Source organism: Salvelinus fontinalis, unplaced genomic scaffold (genome assembly GCF_029448725.1).
Source record: "Salvelinus fontinalis isolate EN_2023a unplaced genomic scaffold, ASM2944872v1 scaffold_0030, whole genome shotgun sequence".
NCBI lineage: Eukaryota > Metazoa > Chordata > Actinopteri > Salmoniformes > Salmonidae > Salvelinus > Salvelinus fontinalis.
Window position 1 is genome coordinate 344,319 of NW_026600239.1, and position 22,501 is coordinate 366,819.

At 38.2% G+C, this 22,501-nt stretch overlaps 1 protein-coding gene across 1 annotated transcript in view; it reads right to left on the minus strand.

The window, feature by feature from the left end:
- LOC129842286 (butyrophilin-like protein 1) overlaps positions 1-22,501 on the minus strand; it is a 107,963-nt gene that overhangs the window by 63,462 nt on the left and 22,000 nt on the right. The window contains exons 3-6 of the mRNA XM_055910771.1: positions 18,227-18,505; positions 17,925-18,038; positions 10,882-10,935; positions 9,812-10,069 (exon numbers count right to left, since the gene is read on the minus strand). Of these exons, the coding sequence (XP_055766746.1) occupies positions 9,812-10,069; positions 10,882-10,935; positions 17,925-18,038; positions 18,227-18,505 (705 nt within the window). The remainder of the gene's footprint in view (positions 1-9,811; positions 10,070-10,881; positions 10,936-17,924; positions 18,039-18,226; positions 18,506-22,501) is intronic.

Consider the following 22,501-nt stretch of genomic DNA (forward strand, 5'->3'; position numbering starts at 1 on the left):
AGAGGACATTACTAGTCAGGTTAGATGTAGAGTTATATACTGTAGAGGACATTACTAGTCAGGTTAGATGTAGAGTTATATACTGTAGAGGACATTACTAGTCAGGTTAGATGTAGACTTATATACTGTAGAACAAGAGGACATTACTAGTCAGGTTAGATGTAGAGTTATATACTGTAGAACAAGAGGACATTACTAGTCAGGTTAGATGTAGAGTTATATACTGTAGAGGACATTACTAGTCAGGTTAGATGTAGAGTTATATACTGTAGAACAAGAGGACATTACTAGTCAGGTTAGATGTAGAGTTATATACTGTAGAGGACATTACTAGTCAGGTTAGATGTAGAGTTATATACTGTAGAACAAGAGGACATTACTAGTCAGGTTAGATGTAGAGTTATATACTGTAGAACAAGAGGACATTACTAGTCAGGTTAGATGTAGAGTTATAAACTGTAGAACAAGACATTACTAGTCAGGTTAGATGTAGAGTTATATACAGTAGAACAAGAGGACATTACTAGTCAGGTTAGATGTAGAGTTATATACTGTAGAACAAGACTTTACTAGTCAGGTTAGATGTCGAGTTATATACTGTAGAACAAGAGGACATTACTAGTCAGGTTAGATGTAGAGTTAAATACTGTAGAACAAGAGGACATTACTAGTCAGGTTAGATGTAGAGTTATATACTGTAGAGGACATTACTAGTCGGGTTAGATGTAGACTTATATACTGTAGAACAAGAGGACATTACTAGTCAGGTTAGATGTAGAGTTATATACTGTAGAACAAGAGGACATTACTAGTCAGGTTAGATGTAGAGTTATATACTGTAGAGGACATTACTAGTCAGGTTAGATGTAGAGTTATATACTGTAGAACAAGAGGACATTACTAGTCAGGTTAGATGTAGAGTTATATACTGTAGAGGACATTACTAGTCAGGTTAGATGTAGAGTTATATACTGTAGAACAAGAGGACATTACTAGTCAGGTTAGATGTAGAGTTATATACTGTAGAACAAGAGGACATTACTAGTCAGGTTAGATGTAGAGTTATACACTGTAGAGGACATTACTAGTCAGGTTAGATGTAGAGTTATATACTGTAGAACAAGAGGACATTACTAGTCAGGTTAGATGTAGAGTTATATACTGTAGAGGACATTACTAGTCAGGTTAGATGTAGAGTTATATACTGTAGAACAAGAGGACATTACTAGTCAGGTTAGATGTAGAGTTATATACTGTAGAACAAGAGGACATTACTAGTCAGGTTAGATGTAGAGTTATAAACTGTAGAACAAGACATTACTAGTCAGGTTAGATGTAGAGTTATATACAGTAGAACAAGAGGACATTACTAGTCAGGTTAGATGTAGAGTTATATACTGTAGAACAAGACATTACTAGTCAGGTTATATGTCGAGTTATATACTGTAGAACAAGAGGACATTACTAGTCAGGTTAGATGTAGAGTTAAATACTGTAGAACAAGAGGACATTACTAGTCAGGTTAGATGTAGAGTTATATACTGTAGAGGACATTACTAGTCAGGTTAGATGTAGACTTATATACTGTAGAACAAGAGGACATTACTAGTCAGGTTAGATGTAGAGTTATATACTGTAGAACAAGAGGACATTACTAGTCAGGTTAGATGTAGAGTTATATACTGTAGAGGACATTACTAGTCAGGTTAGATGTAGAGTTATATACTGTAGAACAAGAGGACATTACTAGTCAGGTTAGATGTAGAGTTATATACTGTAGAGGACATTACTAGTCAGGTTAGATGTAGAGTTATATACTGTAGAACAAGAGGACATTACTAGTCAGGTTAGATGTAGAGTTATATACTGTAGAACAAGAGGACATTACTAGTCAGGTTAGATGTAGAGTTATAAACTGTAGAACAAGACATTACTAGTCAGGTTAGATGTAGAGTTATATACTGTAGAACAAGAGGACATTACTAGTCAGGTTAGATGTAGAGTTATATACTGTAGAACAAGACATTACTAGTCAGGTTAGATGTCGAGTTAAATACTGTAGAACAAGAGGACATTACTAGTCAGGTTAGATGTAGAGTTATATACTGTAGAGGATACTACTAGTCAGGTTAGATGTAGAGTTATATACTGTAGAGGACATTACTAGTCAGGCTAGATGTAGAGTTATATACTGTAGAGGACATTACTAGTCAGGTTAGATGTAGAGTTATATACTGTAGAGGACATTACTAGTCAGGTTAGATGTAGACTTATATACTGTAGAACAAGAGGACATTACTAGTCAGGTTAGATGTAGAGTTATATACTGTAGAACAAGAGGACATTACTAGTCAGGTTAGATGTAGAGTTATATACTGTAGAGGACATTACTAGTCAGGTTAGATGTAGAGTTATATACTGTAGAACAAGAGGACATTACTAGTCAGGTTAGATGTAGAGTTATATACTGTAGAGGACATTACTAGTCAGGTTAGATGTAGAGTTATATACTGTAGAACAAGAGGACATTACTAGTCAGGTTAGATGTAGAGTTATATACTGTAGAACAAGAGGACATTACTAGTCAGGTTAGATGTAGAGTTATAAACTGTAGAACAAGACATTACTAGTCAGGTTAGATGTAGAGTTATATACAGTAGAACAAGAGGACATTACTAGTCAGGTTAGATGTAGAGTTATATACTGTAGAACAAGACATTACTAGTCAGGTTAGATGTCGAGTTATATACTGTAGAACAAGAGGACATTACTAGTCAGGTTAGATGTAGAGTTAAATACTGTAGAACAAGAGGACATTACTAGTCAGGTTAGATGTAGAGTTATATACTGTAGAGGACATTACTAGTCAGGTTAGATGTAGACTTATATACTGTAGAACAAGAGGACATTACTAGTCAGGTTAGATGTAGAGTTATATACTGTAGAACAAGAGGACATTACTAGTCAGGTTAGATGTAGAGTTATATACTGTAGAGGACATTACTAGTCAGGTTAGATGTAGAGTTATATACTGTAGAACAAGAGGACATTACTAGTCAGGTTAGATGTAGAGTTATATACTGTAGAGGACATTACTAGTCAGGTTAGATGTAGAGTTATATACTGTAGAACAAGAGGACATTACTAGTCAGGTTAGATGTAGAGTTATATACTGTAGAACAAGAGGACATTACTAGTCAGGTTAGATGTAGAGTTATAAACTGTAGAACAAGACATTACTAGTCAGGTTAGATGTAGAGTTATATACAGTAGAACAAGAGGACATTACTAGTCAGGTTAGATGTAGAGTTATATACTGTAGAACAAGACATTACTAGTCAGGTTAGATGTCGAGTTATATACTGTAGAACAAGAGGACATTACTAGTCAGGTTAGATGTAGAGTTAAATACTGTAGAACAAGAGGACATTACTAGTCAGGTTAGATGTAGAGTTATATACTGTAGAGGACATTACTAGTCAGGTTAGATGTCGAGTTATATACTGTAGAACAAGAGGACATTACTAGTCAGGTTAGATGTAGAGTTAAATACTGTAGAACAAGAGGACATTACTAGTCAGGTTAGATGTAGAGTTATATACTGTAGAGGACATTACTAGTCAGGTTAGATGTAGAGTTATATACTGTAGAGGACATTACTAGTCAGGTTAGATGTAGAGTTATATACTGTAGAGGACATTACTAGTCAGGTTAGATGTAGAGTTATATACTGTAGAGGACATTACTAGTCAGGTTAGATGTAGACTTATATACTGTAGAACAAGAGGACATTACTAGTCAGGTTAGATGTCGAGTTATATACTGTAGAACAAGAGGACATTACTAGTCAGGTTAGATGTAGAGTTATATACTGTAGAGGACATTACTAGTCAGGTTAGATGTAGAGTTATATACTGTAGAGGACATTACTAATCAGGTTAGATGTAGAGTTCTATACTGTAGAGGACATTACTAGTCAGGTTAGATGTAGACTTATATACTGTAGAACAAGAGGACATTACTAGTCAGGTTAGATGTAGAGTTATATACTGTAGAACAAGAGGACATTACTAGTCATGTTAGATGTAGAGTTATATACTGTAGAGGACATTACTAGTCAGGTTAGATGTAGAGTTATATACAGTAGAACAAGAGGACATTACTAGTCAGGTTAGATGTAGAGTTATATACTGTAGAGGACATTACTAGTCAGGTTAGATGTAGAGTTATATATTGTAGAACAAGAGGACATTACTAGTCAGGTTAGATGTAGAGTTATAAACTGTAGAACAAGACATTACTAGTCAGGTTAGATGTAGAGTTATATACAGTAGAACAAGAGGACATTACTAGTCAGGTTAGATGTAGAGTTATATACTGTAGAACAAGACATTACTAGTCAGGTTAGATGTCGAGTTATATACTGTAGAACAAGAGGACATTACTAGTCAGGTTAGATGTAGAGTTAAATACTGTAGAACAAGAGGACATTACTAGTCAGGTTAGATGTAGAGTTATATACTGTAGAGGACATTACTAGTCAGGTTAGATGTAGAGTTATATACTGTAGAGGACATTACTAGTCAGGTTAGATGTAGAGTTATATACTGTAGAGGACATTACTAGTCAGGTTAGATGTAGAGTTATATACTGTAGAGGACATTACTAGTCAGGTTAGATGTAGACTTATATACTGTAGAACAAGAGGACATTACTAGTCAGGTTAGATGTAGAGTTATATACTGTAGAACAAGAGGACATTACTAGTCATGTTAGATGTAGAGTTATATACTGTAGAGGACATTACTAGTCAGGTTAGATGTAGAGTTATATACAGTAGAACAAGAGGACATTACTAGTCAGGTTAGATGTAGAGTTATATACTGTAGAGGACATTACTAGTCAGGTTAGATGTAGAGTTATATACTGTAGAACAAGAGGACATTACTAGTCAGGTTAGATGTAGAGTTATATGCTGTAGAACAAGAGGACATTACTAGTCAGGTTAGATGTAGAGTTATATACTGTAGAACAAGAGGACATTACTAGTCAGGTTAGATGTAGAGTTAAATACTGTAGAACAAGAGGACATTACTAGTCAGGTTAGATGTAGAGTTATATACTGTAGAGGACATTACTAGTCAGGTTAGATGTAGAGTTATATACTGTAGAGGACATTACTAGTCAGGTTAGATGTAGAGTTATATACTGTAGAGGACATTACTAGTCAGGTTAGATGTAGAGTTATATACTGTAGAGGACATTACTAGTCAGGTTAGATGTAGACTTATATACTGTAGAACAAGAGGACATTACTAGTCAGGTTAGATGTCGAGTTATATACTGTAGAACAAGAGGACATTACTAGTCAGGTTAGATGTAGAGTTATATACTGTAGAGGACATTACTAGTCAGGTTAGATGTAGAGTTATATACTGTAGAGGACATTACTAATCAGGTTAGATGTAGAGTTCTATACTGTAGAGGACATTACTAGTCAGGTTAGATGTAGACTTATATACTGTAGAACAAGAGGACATTACTAGTCAGGTTAGATGTAGAGTTATATACTGTAGAACAAGAGGACATTACTAGTCATGTTAGATGTAGAGTTATATACTGTAGAGGACATTACTAGTCAGGTTAGATGTAGAGTTATATACAGTAGAACAAGAGGACATTACTAGTCAGGTTAGATGTAGAGTTATATACTGTAGAGGACATTACTAGTCAGGTTAGATGTAGAGTTATATATTGTAGAACAAGAGGACATTACTAGTCAGGTTAGATGTAGAGTTATAAACTGTAGAACAAGACATTACTAGTCAGGTTAGATGTAGAGTTATATACAGTAGAACAAGAGGACATTACTAGTCAGGTTAGATGTAGAGTTATATACTGTAGAACAAGACATTACTAGTCAGGTTAGATGTCGAGTTATATACTGTAGAACAAGAGGACATTACTAGTCAGGTTAGATGTAGAGTTAAATACTGTAGAACAAGAGGACATTACTAGTCAGGTTAGATGTAGAGTTATATACTGTAGAGGACATTACTAGTCAGGTTAGATGTAGAGTTATATACTGTAGAGGACATTACTAGTCAGGTTAGATGTAGAGTTATATACTGTAGAGGACATTACTAGTCAGGTTAGATGTAGAGTTATATACTGTAGAGGACATTACTAGTCAGGTTAGATGTAGACTTATATACTGTAGAACAAGAGGACATTACTAGTCAGGTTAGATGTAGAGTTATATACTGTAGAACAAGAGGACATTACTAGTCATGTTAGATGTAGAGTTATATACTGTAGAGGACATTACTAGTCAGGTTAGATGTAGAGTTATATACAGTAGAACAAGAGGACATTACTAGTCAGGTTAGATGTAGAGTTATATACTGTAGAGGACATTACTAGTCAGGTTAGATGTAGAGTTATATACTGTAGAACAAGAGGACATTACTAGTCAGGTTAGATGTAGAGTTATATGCTGTAGAACAAGAGGACATTACTAGTCAGGTTAGATGTAGAGTTATATACTGTAGAACAAGAGGACATTACTAGTCAGGTTAGATGTAGAGTTATATATTGTAGAACAAGAGGACATTACTAGTCAGGTTAGATGTAGAGTTATATATTGTAGAACAAGAGGACATTACTAGTCAGGTTAGATGTAGAGCTATATACTGTAGAACAAGAGGACATTACTAGTCAGGTTAGATGTAGAGTTATATACTGTAGAGGACAATACTAGTCAGGTTAGATGTAGAGTTATATACTGTAGAACAAGAGGACATTACTAGTCAGGTTAGATGTAGAGTTATATACTGTAGAGGACATTACTAGTCAGGTTAGATGTAGAGTTATATACTGTAGAACAAGAGGACATTACTAGTCAGGTTAGATGTAGAGTTATATGCTGTAGAACAAGAGGACATTACTAGTCAGGTTAGATGTAGAGTTATATACTGTAGAACAAGAGGACATTACTAGTCAGGTTAGATGTAGAGTTATATATTGTAGAACAAGAGGACATTACTAGTCATGTTAGATGTAGAGTTATATACTGTAGAACAAGACATTACTAGTCAGGTTAGATGTCGAGTTATATACTGTAGAACAAGAGGACATTACTAGTCAGGTTAGATGTAGAGTTAAATACTGTAGAACAAGAGGACATTACTAGTCAGGTTAGATGTAGAGTTATATACTGTAGAGGACATTACTAGTCAGGTTAGATGTAGAGTTATATACTGTAGAGGACATTACTAGTCAGGTTAGATGTAGAGTTATATACTGTAGAGGACATTACTAGTCAGGTTAGATGTAGAGTTATATACTGTAGAGGACATTACTAGTCAGGTTAGATGTAGACTTATATACTGTAGAACAAGAGGACATTACTAGTCAGGTTAGATGTAGAGTTATATACTGTAGAACAAGAGGACATTACTAGTCATGTTAGATGTAGAGTTATATACTGTAGAGGACATTACTAGTCAGGTTAGATGTAGAGTTATATACAGTAGAACAAGAGGACATTACTAGTCAGGTTAGATGTAGAGTTATATACTGTAGAGGACATTACTAGTCAGGTTAGATGTAGAGTTATATACTGTAGAACAAGAGGACATTACTAGTCAGGTTAGATGTAGAGTTATATGCTGTAGAACAAGAGGACATTACTAGTCAGGTTAGATGTAGAGTTATATACTGTAGAACAAGAGGACATTACTAGTCAGGTTAGATGTAGAGTTATATATTGTAGAACAAGAGGACATTACTAGTCAGGTTAGATGTAGAGTTATATATTGTAGAACAAGAGGACATTACTAGTCAGGTTAGATGTAGAGCTATATACTGTAGAACAAGAGGACATTACTAGTCAGGTTAGATGTAGAGTTATATACTGTAGAGGACAATACTAGTCAGGTTAGATGTAGAGTTATATACTGTAGAACAAGAGGACATTACTAGTCAGGTTAGATGTAGAGTTATATACTGTAGAGGACATTACTAGTCAGGTTAGATGTAGAGTTATATACTGTAGAACAAGAGGACATTACTAGTCAGGTTAGATGTAGAGTTATATGCTGTAGAACAAGAGGAAATTACTAGTCAGGTTAGATGTAGAGTTATATACTGTAGAACAAGAGGACATTACTAGTCAGGTTAGATGTAGAGTTATATATTGTAGAACAAGAGGACATTACTAGTCATGTTAGATGTAGAGTTATATATTGTAGAACAAGAGGACATTACTAGTCAGGTTAGATGTAGAGTTATATACTGTAGAGGACATTACTAGTCAGGTTAGATGTAGAGTTATATACTGTAGAACAAGAGGACATTACTAGTCAGGTAGATGTAGTTATATACTGTAGAACAAGAGGACATTACTAGTCAGGTTAGATGTGGAGTTATATACTGTAGAACAAGAGGACATTACTAGTCAGGTTAGATGTCGAGTTATATACTGTAGAACAAGAGGACATTACTAGTCAGGTTAGATGTAGAGTTATATACTGTAGAACAAGAGGACATTACTAGTCAGGTTAGATGTAGAGTTATATACTGTAGAACAAGAGGACATTACTAGTCAGGTTAGATGTAGAGTTATATACTGTAGAACAAGAGGACATTACTAGTCAGGTTAGATGTAGAGTTATATAATGTAGAACAAGAGGACATTACTAGTCAGGTTAGATGTAGAGTTATATACTGTAGAACAAGACAAAGTGGACCCATCAGTATTACAGTAATAGATATGGTTTATATTCCAGTGATATGTAACCAGAGGTAGAGAGGTTCTTACCCAGGTGATAGACTAGATAAGGTTTATATTCCAGTGATATGTAACCAGAGGTAGACAGGTTCTTACCCAGGTGATAGACTAGATAAGGTTTATATGCCAGTGATATGTAACCAGAGGTAGAGAGGTTCTTACCCAGGTGATAGACTAGATAAGGTTTATATTCCAGTGATATGTAACCAGAGGTAGAGAGGTTCTTACCCAGGTGATAGACTAGATAAGGTTTATATTCCAGTGATATGTAACCAGAGGTAGAGAGGTTCTTACCCAGGTGATAGACTAGATAAGGTTTATATTCCAGTGATATGTAACCAGAGGTAGAGAGGTTCTTACCCAGGTGATAGACTAGATAAGGTTTATATTCCAGTGATATGTAACCAGAGGTAGAGAGGTTCTAACCCAGGTGATAGACTAGATAAGGTTTATATTCCAGTGATATGTAACCAGAGGTAGAGAGGTCCTTACCCAGGTGATAGACTAGATAAGGTTTATATTCCAGTGATATGTAACCAGAGGTAGAGAGGTTCTTACCCAGGTGATAGACTAGATAAGGTTTATATTCCAGTGATATGTAACCAGAGGTAGAGAGGTTCTTACCCAGGTGATAGACTAGATAAGGTTTATATTCCAGTGATATGTAACCAGAGGTAGAGAGGTTGTTACCCAGGTGATAGACTAGATAAGGTTTATGTTCCAGTGATATGTAACCAGAGGTAGACAGGTTCTTACCCAGGTGATAGACTAGATAAGGTTTATATTCCAGTGATATGTAACCAGAGGTAGAGAGGTTCTTACCCAGGTGATAGACTAGATAAGGTTTATATTCCAGTGATATGTAACCAGAGGTAGACAGGTTCTTACCCAGGTGATAGACTAGATAAGGTTTATATTCCAGTGATATGTAACCAGAGGTAGACAGGTTCTTACCCAGGTGATAGACTAGATAAGGTTTATATTCCAGTGATATGTAACCAGAGGTAGACAGGTTCTTACCGAGGTCAATGACAACGTAAGGTTCCAGATCCAGTAGAATCCTGTAAAAGTCTGATTTCACTCTTGTTGTGTCTTTTGCTTTTTCTAGGGCCTTGAACAACAGTCTCATCTGGTCCTGGCTGTTCCCGGCAGCACTGATCTGAGACTTCATCTCATCAGGGATCAAGTCCTTCTTGTGCAGGTCAGATGCTATGGAAACCCCGTTGTTAACCTTCTGAATAAGGTGATCCTTGTGTCTGGTCACAAACTGGGCATGATCTAGTCAGGTTAGATGTAGAGTTATATACTGTAGAGGATACTACTAGTCAGGTTAGATGTAGAGTTATATACTGTAGAGAACATTACTAGTCAGGTTAGATGTAGAGTTATATACTGTAGAACAAGAGGACATTACTAGTCAGGTTAGATGTAGAGTTATATACTGTAGAGGATATTACTAGTCAGGTTAGATGTAGAGTTATATACTGTAGAGGACATTACTAGTCAGGTTAGATGTAGAGTTATATACTGTAGAGGACATTACTAGTCAGGTTAGATGAAGAGTTATATACTGTAGAACAAGAGGACATTACCAGTCTGGTTAGATGTAGATGTGATTAACAGTTGACCCATCAGTATTATAGTAATAAACCATGAGGCCTGTGATTAACAGCCATCAGTATTATAGTAATAAACCATGAGGTCTGTGATTAACAGTTGACCCATCAGTATTATAGTAATAAACCATGAGGTCTGTGATTAACAGTTGACCCATCAGTATTATAGTAATAAACCATGAGGTCTGTGGTTAACAGTTGACCCATCAGTATTATAGTAATAAACCATGAGGTCTGTGATTAACAGTTGACCCATCAGTATTATAGTAATAAACCATGAGGTCTGTGATTAACAGTTGACCCATCAGTATTATAGTAATAAACCATGAGGTCTGTGATTAACAGTTGACCCATCAGTATTATAGTAATAAATCATGAGGTCTGTGATTAACAGTTGACCCATCAGTAGTTAGTCATAAACATAATCTGTATTATAGTAATAATATATGTGAAACAAGACAACAGTTCACTTACCTAGTTGCTCCATTATTTTCAGAAACTTCTTCCTTTGTTCTCTAAGCTTCTCCTCTGTTGACAAAAGAAAACAAATGTATAAAAGCATTACAATAATAATAATGAATGATCCCTTGTGGTAATCTAATTAATTCCTTGAATTAGCATAATACTAAACTGAAATCTGCGAATTTAAGATACTTCCACTATTTGGCTGTTCTGGTAAATATATATATTTTTGTCTGTTTGAGCTACAAACTAAAACTTTTGAAAAAAGTTAAACTCTCCTGAACTGTTTTGATCTACAACTAAAAGTCCCTAAACTTTTAAAAGTGAATAGTAGTGAATACAGGTCTGGTCTGAAGGAAACCTGGTATAAATAGAGTCTAATGGACAGTATATGGGTCATTCCTAGTTATATCCTGATATAATACAGGACTGGTCTGAAGGTAACCTGGTATAAATGAATAGAGTCTAATGGACAGTATTTGGGTCATTCCTAGTTATATCCTGATCTAATACAGGACTGGTCTGAAGGAAACCTGGTATAAATAGAGTCTAATGGACAGTATTTGGGTCATTCCTAGTTATATCCTGATCTAATACAGGACTGGTCTGAAGGAAACCTGGTATAAATAGAGTCTAATGGACAGTATTTGGGTCATTCCTAGTTATATCCTGATCTAATACAGGACTGGTCTGAAGGAAACCTGGTATAAATAGAGTCGAATGGACAGTATTTGGGTCATTCCTAGTTATATCCTGATCTAATACAGGACTGGTCTGAAGGAAACCTGGTATAAATAGAGTCTGATGGACAGTATTTGGGTCATTCCTAGTTATATCCTGATCTAATACAGGACTGGTCTGAAGGTAACCTGGTATAAATGAATAGAGTCTAATGGACAGTATATGGGTCATTCCTAGTTATATCCTGATCTAATACAAGACTGGTCTGAAGGTAACCTGGTATAAGTGAATAGAGTCTAATGGACAGTATATGGGTCATTCCTAGTTACAGTGGGGCAAAAAAGTATTTAGTCAGCCACCAATTGTGCAAGTTCTCCCACTTAAAAAGATGAGAGAGGTCTATAATTTTCATCATAGGTACACTTCAACTATGACAGACAAAATGAGAAAAAAAATCCAGAAAATCACATTGTAGGATTTTTAATGAATTTATTTGCAAATTATGGTGGAAAATAAGTATTTGGTCACCTACAAACAAGCAAGATTTCTGGCTCTCACAGACCTGTAACTTCTTCTTTAAGAGGCTCCTCTGTCCTCCACTCGTTACCTGTATTAATGGCACCTGTTTGAACTTGTTATCAGTATAAAAGACACCTGTCCACAACCTCAAACAGTCACACTCCAAACTCCACTATGGCCTAGACCAGACATGGGCAAACTACGGCCCGCGGGCCACATACGGCCCGTTAGGCTTTTTAATCCGGCCCGCCGAACTTGTCCAAATTATAGTAAAAACCTCCTTTTTTCCCCTTTCCCTGCAATGCCCACGTTTCCCCAATAGATGGCGCACTCAAAACACATTGACCGTTGTTGGAGTGGCGCGTATTTCTCTTTATTTCACTTCATTTCACGTCACCATTAAGCCCTTCTGTGAAAATGAGCGGACCAAAGAGAAGGAAAGTGGACAGCGAATGCCGAGTGTTTAATAAGGAGTGGACAACAAAATACTTCTTCACTGAAGTCCGATCAACGGCTGTATGTCTGATATGCCAAGAAGCTGTTGCGGTTTTCAAAGAGTACAATATCAGCCGTCACTTTGCCACGAAGCATGCAAACTATGCTAGCAAGCAGTCAACACAAGAACGGGCGGCTACTGCTCAGAGGTTGGCAGCTAATTTACAGAGTCAACAGAACTTTTTTCACCGACAAACTGCAATTCAAGAGTCAAGTACCAAGGCAAGTTATTTGCTGGCATTCAAATTAGCAAAGGCTAGCAAGCCTTTCTCCGAAGGCGAGTTTTTGAAAGAGTGCATGGTAGAGACAGCAGGTCTCTTGTGTCCGGAGAGCAAAGCCAAGTTTGAAAAAATCAGTTTAGCACGCAGGACAGTGACTCGCCGCGTGGAACTGATTGACGAAGATATAGTCAGCGAGTTAAACAAAAAGGCGGAGTCCTTTAAGTTATATTCACTAGCACTGGATGAAAGTAACGACATAAAAGACACTGCTCAGCTCCTAATTTTTATCCGAGGGATTAACGACAGTTTTGAGATAACGGAGGAGCTTTTGAGCATGGAATCACTGAAAGGGAAAACGCGAGGAGAGGACTTATATGAACAGGTGTCTGCTGTCATCGAGAGAATGAAGCTACCTTGGAGTAAACTTGCCAATGTCACCACGGATGGATCGCCAAATTTAACTGGAAAAAACATCGGGCTGCTGAAAAGAATCCAGGATAAAGTGAAAGAAGAAAACCCTGACCAGGATGTTATTTTACTTCACTGCATCATTCATCAGGAGTCTCTGTGTAAGTCTGTATTGCAGCTTAATCACGTCGTGGATCCAGTTGTAAAACTTGTTAACTTCATACGAGCAAGGGGACTTAATCATCGTCAGTTCATTACGTTCCTGGAAGAAACTAATGCGGATCACCAGGACCTACTTTACCACTCTCGCGTCCGCTGGTTAAGTTTGGGGAAAGTGTTTCAACGAGTCTGGGAGCTCAAAGACGAGATTCGCTCATTTTTTTATTTAATGGGGAAATCCGAAGAATTCCCCGAGCTGAGCGACACAAACTGGCTTTGTGACTTTGCGTTTGCTGTGGACATATTTTCACACATGAATGAGCTGAACGTGAAGCTACAGGGGAAAGATCAGTTTGCGCACGACATGTACACAAATGTGAGAGCCTTCAAATCCAAGCTGGTTTTATTCTCCAGGCAAATGTCAAACAAATCTTTCGCACATTTCCCCACACTAGCCGTGCAGAAAGAGGCCGCCCGAAATGCGAAGAAATACTGCAAATCACTGGACGATCTGCACAGAGAATTTTGCCGTCGGTTCTGTGATTTTGAAAAAATTGACAAGTCACTTCAACTGGTGTCCTGTCCCCTGTCACAAGACCCCGAATCAGCACCGCAGGAGCTGCAATTGGAACTGATCGATCTTCAGTCTGACTCCGTCTCAAAGGAGAAGTTCAAGTCTCTTAAACTGAATGACTTTTACGCTTCACTTAACGAGACCGCGTTTCCAAACCTCCGGAGGACGGCGCAGAAGATGCTGGTGTTGTTTGGCTCGACCTACGTGTGTGAGCAGACGTTTAGCGTCATGAAAATCAACAAAGCCCATCACAGATCCAAGTTAACTGACCAACACCTCAGATCTGTCCTGAGAATTGCCACAACAAAACTAACTCCAGACTTTGATGCACTGGCAAAAAAGGGAGACCAACAACACTGTTCCCACTGAAATGGTGAGTTTTTCTGCTGTGTTATGAAAAATTGCATATGGAAAGTTTGGAAGTGCGTCTTTTAATTAAGAGCAATGCGCATTTACGCACAGTAGCGGTACAGTAGCTTTATTAACATGCCGCACATCGCTCTTAATTTAAATTTAAATTTTCAGCTGCAGGTAGGATATTTAATACAGCCTATGTCTGTGTGCTTGGCAACGATACACGTGTACTGTTTGCGCGTGAAGGCGAGGGCGTCCGTGGCGAGTTTGTAGAGCGCGCGGTCAGGATAATCCATCCATGATTTTGCAGAGTTTAACACAAGTAGATATTATTGAGCTTGAGTATTTCGTTGTGTAATAATATGTTTTGAATGTTGAAAGTGATTCCATTTTTCAATAAATGTTGATTTCTTTAACTTTGCACCTTCGATTGAAACTTATTAAAAACAGACGCAATCTTGATAAATCACAGTGCGTATGTTATTTTAATCTATTTACATTTCCTCATCCCGGTATCTGCGAAATAGTATGTAAATGCCATATCTTGCATATTCCTTGAGACAAATTTATTAACTGATAAGGGCTATTTTTCACATTTGAAAGACAGTTAATAAATTGGGTTGTAGTGTTCTTACTGTGCTATGAGGTTTGCACACACTACATTTAATGCTTTAGTATATCCGGCCCAAACACTCCCTCCAAATGCTCCTGGCCCGGCCCCTCTGTCAAATTTTAGAACCCATTGTGGCCCGCGAGTCAAAAAGTTTGCCCACCCCTGGCCTAGACCAAAGAGCTGTCAAAGGACACCAGAAACAAAATTGTAGACCTGCACCAGGCTGGGAAGACTGAATCTGCAATAGGTAAGCAGCTTGGTTTGAAGAAATCAACTGTGGGAACAATTATTAGGAAATGGAAGACATACAAGACCACTGATAATCTCCCTCGATCTGGGGCTCCACGCAAGATCTCACCCCGTGGGGTCAAAATTATCACAAGAACGGTGAGCAAAAATCCCAGAACCACACGGGGGGACCTAGTGAATGACCTGTAGAGAGCTGGGACCAAAGTAACAAAGCCTACCATCAGTAACACACTACGCCGCCAGGGACTCAAATCCTGCAGTGCCAGACGTGCCCCCTTGCTTAAGCCAGTACATGTCCAGGCCCGTCTGAAGTTTGCTAGAGAGCATTTGGATGATCCAGAAGAAGATTGGGAGAATGATGAAACCAAAATATAACTTTTTGGTAAAAACTCAACTCGTCGTGTTTGGAGGACAAAGAATGCTGAGTTGCATCCAAAGAACACCATACCTACTGTGAAGCATGGGGTGGAAACATCATGCTTTGGGGCTGTTTTTCTGCAAAGGGACCAGTAAGACTGATCCGTGTAAAGGAAAGAATGAATGGGGCCATGTATCGTGAGATTTTGAGTGAAAACCTCCTTCCATCAGCAAGGGCATTGAAGATGAAACGTGGCTGGGTCTTTCAGCATGACAATGATCCCAAACACACCGCCCGGGCAACGAAGGAGTGGCTTTCAAAGAAGCATTTCAAGGTCCTGGAGTGGCCTCCAGATCTCAACCCCATAGAAAATCTTTGGAGGGTGTTGAAAGTCCGTGTTGCCCAGCAACAGCCCCAAAACATCACTGCTCTAGAGGAGATCTGCATGGAGGAATGGGCCAAAATACCAGCAACAGTGTGTGAAAACCTTGTGAAGAATTACAGAAAACGTTTGACCTCTGTCATTGCCAACAAAGGGTATATAACAAAGTATTGAGATAAACTTTTGTTATTGACCAAATACTTATTTTCCACCATAATTTGCAAATAAATTCATTAAAAATCCTACAATGTGATTTCTGATTTTTTTTTTCTCATTTTGTCTGTCATAGTTGAAGTGTACCTATGATGAAAATTACAGGCCTCTCTCATCTTTTTAAGTGGGAGAACTTGCACAATTGGTGGCTGACTAAATACTTTTTTGCCCCACTGTATACCCTGATCTAATACAGGTTTGGTCTGAAGGTAACCTGGTATAAATTAATAGAGTCTAATTGACAGTATATGGGTCATTCCTAGTTATATCCTGATCTTTCTAATACAGGACTGGTCTGAAGGTAACCTGGTATAAATGAATAGAGTCTAATGGACAGTATATGGGTCATTCCTAGTTATATCCTGATCTAATACAGGACTGGTCTGAAGGTAACCTGGTATAAATGAATAGAGTCTAATGGACAGTATATTTAAATCCTGATCTAATACAGGACTGGTCTGAAGGTAACCTGGTATAAATGAATAGAGTCTAATGGACAGTATATGGGTCATTACTAGTTATATCCTGATCTAATACAGGACTGGTCTGAAGGTAACCTGATTTAAATGAATAGAGTCTAATGGACAGTATATGGGTCATTCCTAGTTATATCCTGATCTAATACAGGACTGGTCTGAAGGTAACCTGGTATAAATGAATAGAGTCTAATGGACAGTATATGGGTCATTCCTAGTTATATCCTGATCTAATACAGGACTGGTCTGAAGGTAACCTGGTATAAATGAATAGAGTCTGATGGACAGTATTTGGGTCATTCCTAGTTATATCCTCATCTAATACAGGACTGGTCTGAAGGTAACCTGGTATAAATGAATAGAGTCTAATGGACAGTATATGGGTCATTCCTAGTTATATCCTGATCTAACACAGGACTGGTCTGAAGGTAACCTGGTATAAATGAATAGAGTCTAATGGACAGTATATGGGTCATTCCTAGTTATATCCTGATCTAATACAGGACTGGTCTGAAGGTAACCTGGTATAAATGAATAGAGTCTAATGGACAGTATATTTAAATCCTGATCTAATACAGGACTGGTCTGAAGGTAACCTGGTATAAATGAATAGAGTCTAATGGACAGTATATGGGTCATTACTAGTTATATCCTGATCTAATACAGGACTGGTCTGAAGGTAACCTGATATAAATGAATAGAGTCTAATGGACAGTATATGGGTCATTCCTAGTTATATCCTGATCTAATACAGGACTGGTCTGAAGGTAACCTGGTATAAATGAATAGAGACTAATGGACAGTATATGGGTCATTCCTAGTTATATCCTGATCTTTCTTATATTCAGAAAGTATTCAGACCCCTTGACTTCTTCCACATTTTCTTACGTTACAGCTTCGTTCTAAAAGTATTAAATCGTTTTTTTCCATCATCAATTTACACACAATACCATTCACAAAACAGGTTTTTAAAAATATTGTATGTATACAATTTTTTAAAAAGTGTTTAACAATGAGACATCAAGGACCAGTCAGAGATCAAGGACGAGTCAGAGATCAAGGACCAGTCAGACATCAAGGTTAAACTCACCTTCAATATGTTTAATATCTCTGACTGAGGGACTCTAAATGATGAGACATCAAGGACCAGTCAGACATCAAGGACCAGTCAGAGATAAAGGACCAGTCAGAGATCAAGGACCGGTCAGAGATCAAGGACCGGTCAGAGGTCAAGGACCAGTCAGAGATCAAGGACCAGTCAGAGATCAAGGACCAGTCAGACATCAAGGACCAGTCAGAGATCAAGGACCAGTCAGAGATCAAGGACCAGTCAGAGATCAAGGTTAAACTCACCTTTAGTACATTTTCTCCACATGTAGACACCAGCTAAAGATGCAAGAACTGCAACAGCTACAGCTATTGACAGACCAACAATCAACACTATGTGTGATTTAGGAAACAGGTCATCTGAAACAGAGAAGTCATGTCAAACCCTTACAACAACACTACATATATACTGTACAGGAAGTAAAGCATCATTTATAAATACTACTGAAAACAGACCAATAAGGTCATCCCCTAGGAAACCATCCTCCACTAACTAGTCTAACTAACAAGAGGTCTCAGGTGTTTGGGTTAACCAATGAAGACCTCACCAGGGACATGAATCTCTGTCTCCTTCAGGTGGTTGATCTCCTGCTGTTGAACTCTACAGGTGAACCTGTTGGTGTCAGTCTTGTTCACGGAGACATGTCGTCTCACAGTGTAGAGGTCCTCATCCCTGTGTTTCTCTGGTCCATCAGCAGGGAGGATGGTTCCAGAACTGTCCAGCCACTCCATTTCAGGTTCAGGAAACCAGCCTCCAGACTCACACTTCAGGGCCACCCCCCAGCCTTTAGTTCCATCAATAGATATCACTGGCTGAGATACAGCACCTACAGATACAAGATAACAGAGATCACTGGCTGAGATACAGCACCTACAGATACAAGATAAAACAGAGATCACTGGCTGAGATACAGCACCTACACAGATACAAGATAAAACAGAGATCACTGGCTGAGATACAGCACCTACAGATACAAGATAAAACAGATAGAATTTCCTTTCTTTTCCATAAAATGTCCAATGTCTGTATGTAGGTATAAAAAAGTCAGCGTAATGTGGTGTCATGACTCCCCAGAGTTGGGCCGGTTTATGACTTTCTATCTCCCACTCTGCAGAAATGGAAGTAAAATAATCCCTTTGGTACAACAGAGAGAGACTTTGTTTTTTCAAACATCAAAAGATTGGACATTGGGACATTAGTTTTCAAATGCAAACGTCTGAAATGGTTGGTGGGGACCCAAACAATAATTATGTCATATAATTTGTTGTTTTGTAATATCATTAAGGACGGTATAACTAAAGAACTGTAACTCTACAAATGTATACGTCCCAGTTATCAGATTTACATCTAAATGTTGTGGAACTTATATGATTAAATATGAAACTATTTGTATATTATTTAACTATATTTGTGAGAAGATTAAATGTGATTTTAGCCTTCTAAATGAGATAATTGCGTTTCATATAAACTTTGCCAAGTCAGTAACCACACCCACATGAGCACAGACATTGTGGCAACTTGATGGAACGCCCCCTTTTTACCCAAGTGGGAAATTTACATTCGACAAATGGTTTAAAACTAGAAGACCAGAAAATGGTAAGACTCTCAAACTCTCTACACAAAAATAAAAAACTGACTAGACCGTAACATTCCCAGTCTGCAGCTGTAACGGAGTCTAGGAAACTCGACCGAAGACGGGAGGAGAACAAACTCTCACCATGTGACATTTCAAACTCTGAAGACAACCAGAGACTTATAACCACGACGATCAAGGACAGCTACATGTAAATTTGTACATTGCAATTTTTGTCGAATGATCGGTCGTTCATGTGCAAAGTAGCCATATTGCCATGAGCATAGTTTACAAACGTCCCGATAGTTGAATTCCTTTGTCTCTCCCTTTCCCTTTTTACTTCTCTTTTGAATCTGCCATTTTGTGTAACAAGTCATCATATCGGTTTAGTCCACTAGGGACCTTTCATTGCATTGTGTTAGTAACCAGTAACTATACCATGTGTGTGTTTATGTATTTCTGTGTGAATATTTAGTTATGTAGTAAATAAATAATTAAGCCAATTTGTATATCGCTGATTCATCATTTATGGGTTCGTGCAGATATCCAATAATTTTGCGACGTTCAGAATGAGACTGATATAAGGTACCAATTAATTAAGAACTGATTGATGACGGGTATAATATCGATATTCTGATATTCTTGAGTTAATTCAGGAAACGGTAACTCGTTAAATAAACTTTTCCCGTGGTGCCCCAGGTTACTAATGAGTTAATTGTTGCATCATTAATTTAATCACATAATAATTAAACGTTAGGTTCGATTTGATAAAATAGCACGTCATCACATTAATAGTCACGTCATGTACCATATCCTGTTGTTGACAATGGTATTGTCACAGAGAATCTGTTCTCTGATCCCATGTACCATCTCCTGTTATTGATCAAGGCACTTAACCCCCATGAAGTAGAATACCTGTTAGGCAACTATAAACACATGTGGTCAACCCTCAGTCTGGAGAGTGTGAGAGAAATTACAAGATTGTGTTATAATACATTTATTGCATCAAATGGTTGTTTTATGCAACAGAATAGTATTTTTTAGAAGACTCATCTGTGTGTGTGGACTGAAAATGGGCCTCTGGGAGATTTAACACTGACAGTGAATTTACGATGGATTGGTGATGAAGACAACATTCCATAGTTAATGTTTCTGTTCTATATGGTACCAGGGAGAGATGACTCCAGGGCCAGATTTGTCTCTACAAAAAGAGTACTGTTTTTACAGCAGATATGGTCTGCTCTGAATTATTAGTAACTTTCATACAAATCTTAACCTTGTGACCATTCCATACATCTGTTGTTTGTCATGTAGACTGAAGGGGGTGTATCTTGGCTATAAAAGACCTTTGTAGCTTTGTCTCGGGGCTCTCAACGAATCATCTGAGGGTGATTCGTCAACCAGCCATCATTATCGTAGAGAACTCAATCCATTCACTTTATACGTGTTGTATTGACCTGCTCCCTTATGAATAAGTGTATAAAGATTTAGTTTAAGTATGACTCTGACCTGTGTGATGATAATTTGATAGTAAAGAAATTAACCACCACAAGAGATACTGGGTGTGCAGGCTTTTAATTGCCCTGCTCAAACACATCAGAGACAGTTTATCAAGGTCCGGTTGAGCAGCTCATTTCTAAAATGTGGTTTGTTAGAGGACTGGAATAAAAGCCTGTACACTCATTCTGTCTCCTGGAGGATGGCCGCCCACCCGTTCTCTCTCCTGGAGGATGGCCGCCCACCCATTATCTCTCCTGGAGGATGGCCGCCCACCCATTATCTCTCCTGGAGGATGGCCGCCCACCCGTTCTCTCTCCTGGAGGATGGCCGCCCACCCATTATCTCTCCTGGAGGATGGCCGCCCACCCATTCTGTCTCCTGGAGGATGGCCGCCCACCCATTCTGTCTCCTGGAGGATGGCCGCCCACCCGTTCTCTCTCCTGGAGGATGGCCGCCCACCCATTATCTCTCCTGGAGGATGGCCGCCCACCCATTCTGTCTCCTGGAGGATGGCCGCCCACCCATTCTGTCTCCTGGAGGATGGCCGCCCACCCGTTCTCTCTCCTGGAGGATGGCCGCCCACCCATTCTCTCTCCTGGAAGATGGTTGACCACCGTTGATGTAAAACATTGCAACATTACAACCAATTACGTTTTATGCCTTTGAAATAATTATCTTATTCAATATATCGAAGACCAAATGACTATGGTGGCTACACATTGTTTTATTCACCTATAGAAATGTCCTAAATCATGTTCTTCATGAAATGTACCTTCTCTAGTTTAGTCATATTTATCTTAGCTACCTAAGAAGTGTTCACTACCTAAGGAGTGTTCGCTACCTAAGGAGTGTTCACTACCTAAGAAGTGTTCACTACCTAAGGAGTGTTCACTACCTAAGAAGTGTTAACTTTGCAGGTTGACTAGCATCTATTGAGTTGCAATGTCCCACACATTGGATGGCCAAATCATCTGGAAGTGTCTACAAAACAAGTTTTGAAGAATCACATGATTCAATTCAATGCAATTGAACCGCATACCATCTAATACAATGGTGAAGTGAATCGATCATTTCGTCAAAAATAATAGTTTAAATGAATCATATGAACCGTTCATGAGTGTCGGTGATACGTTTTTTGGGACATGATGAAAACATTGATACATTCTAATAAAAGCTAAACTGTTAACCAGAGGGTAAAATATATGTTTTGAATTGGCTACCTATACCAAAGAAAAATATAAACTCAACATGTAACGTGTTGGTCCCATGTTTCATGAGCTGAAATAAAAGATCCCAGAAATGTTCCATTCGTGCAAAAAGCGTATTTCTCTCAAATGTTGTGCACAAATTTGTTTACATCCCTGTTAGTGAGCATTTCTCCTTTGCCAAGATAATCTGACAGGTGTGACAGGTGTGGCATATCAAGATTAAACAGCATGATCATTACACAGGTGCACCTTATGCTGGAGACAATAAAAGGCCACTCTAAAATGTGCAGTTTTGTCACAACACAATGCCAGAGATGTCTCATTTTGAGGGAGATTGCAATCGGCATGCTGACTGCAGGAATGTCCACCAGAGCTGTTGTCAGAGAATTGAATGTTAATTTCTCTACCATATGCCGCCTCGAATGTCGTTATAGAGAATTTAGCAGTATGTCGGCTTCACAACCGCAGACCGTGACCTCCACATCCGGCTTCTTTACCTGCAGGGTTGTCTGGGACGAGCCACCCGGACAGCTGATGAAAC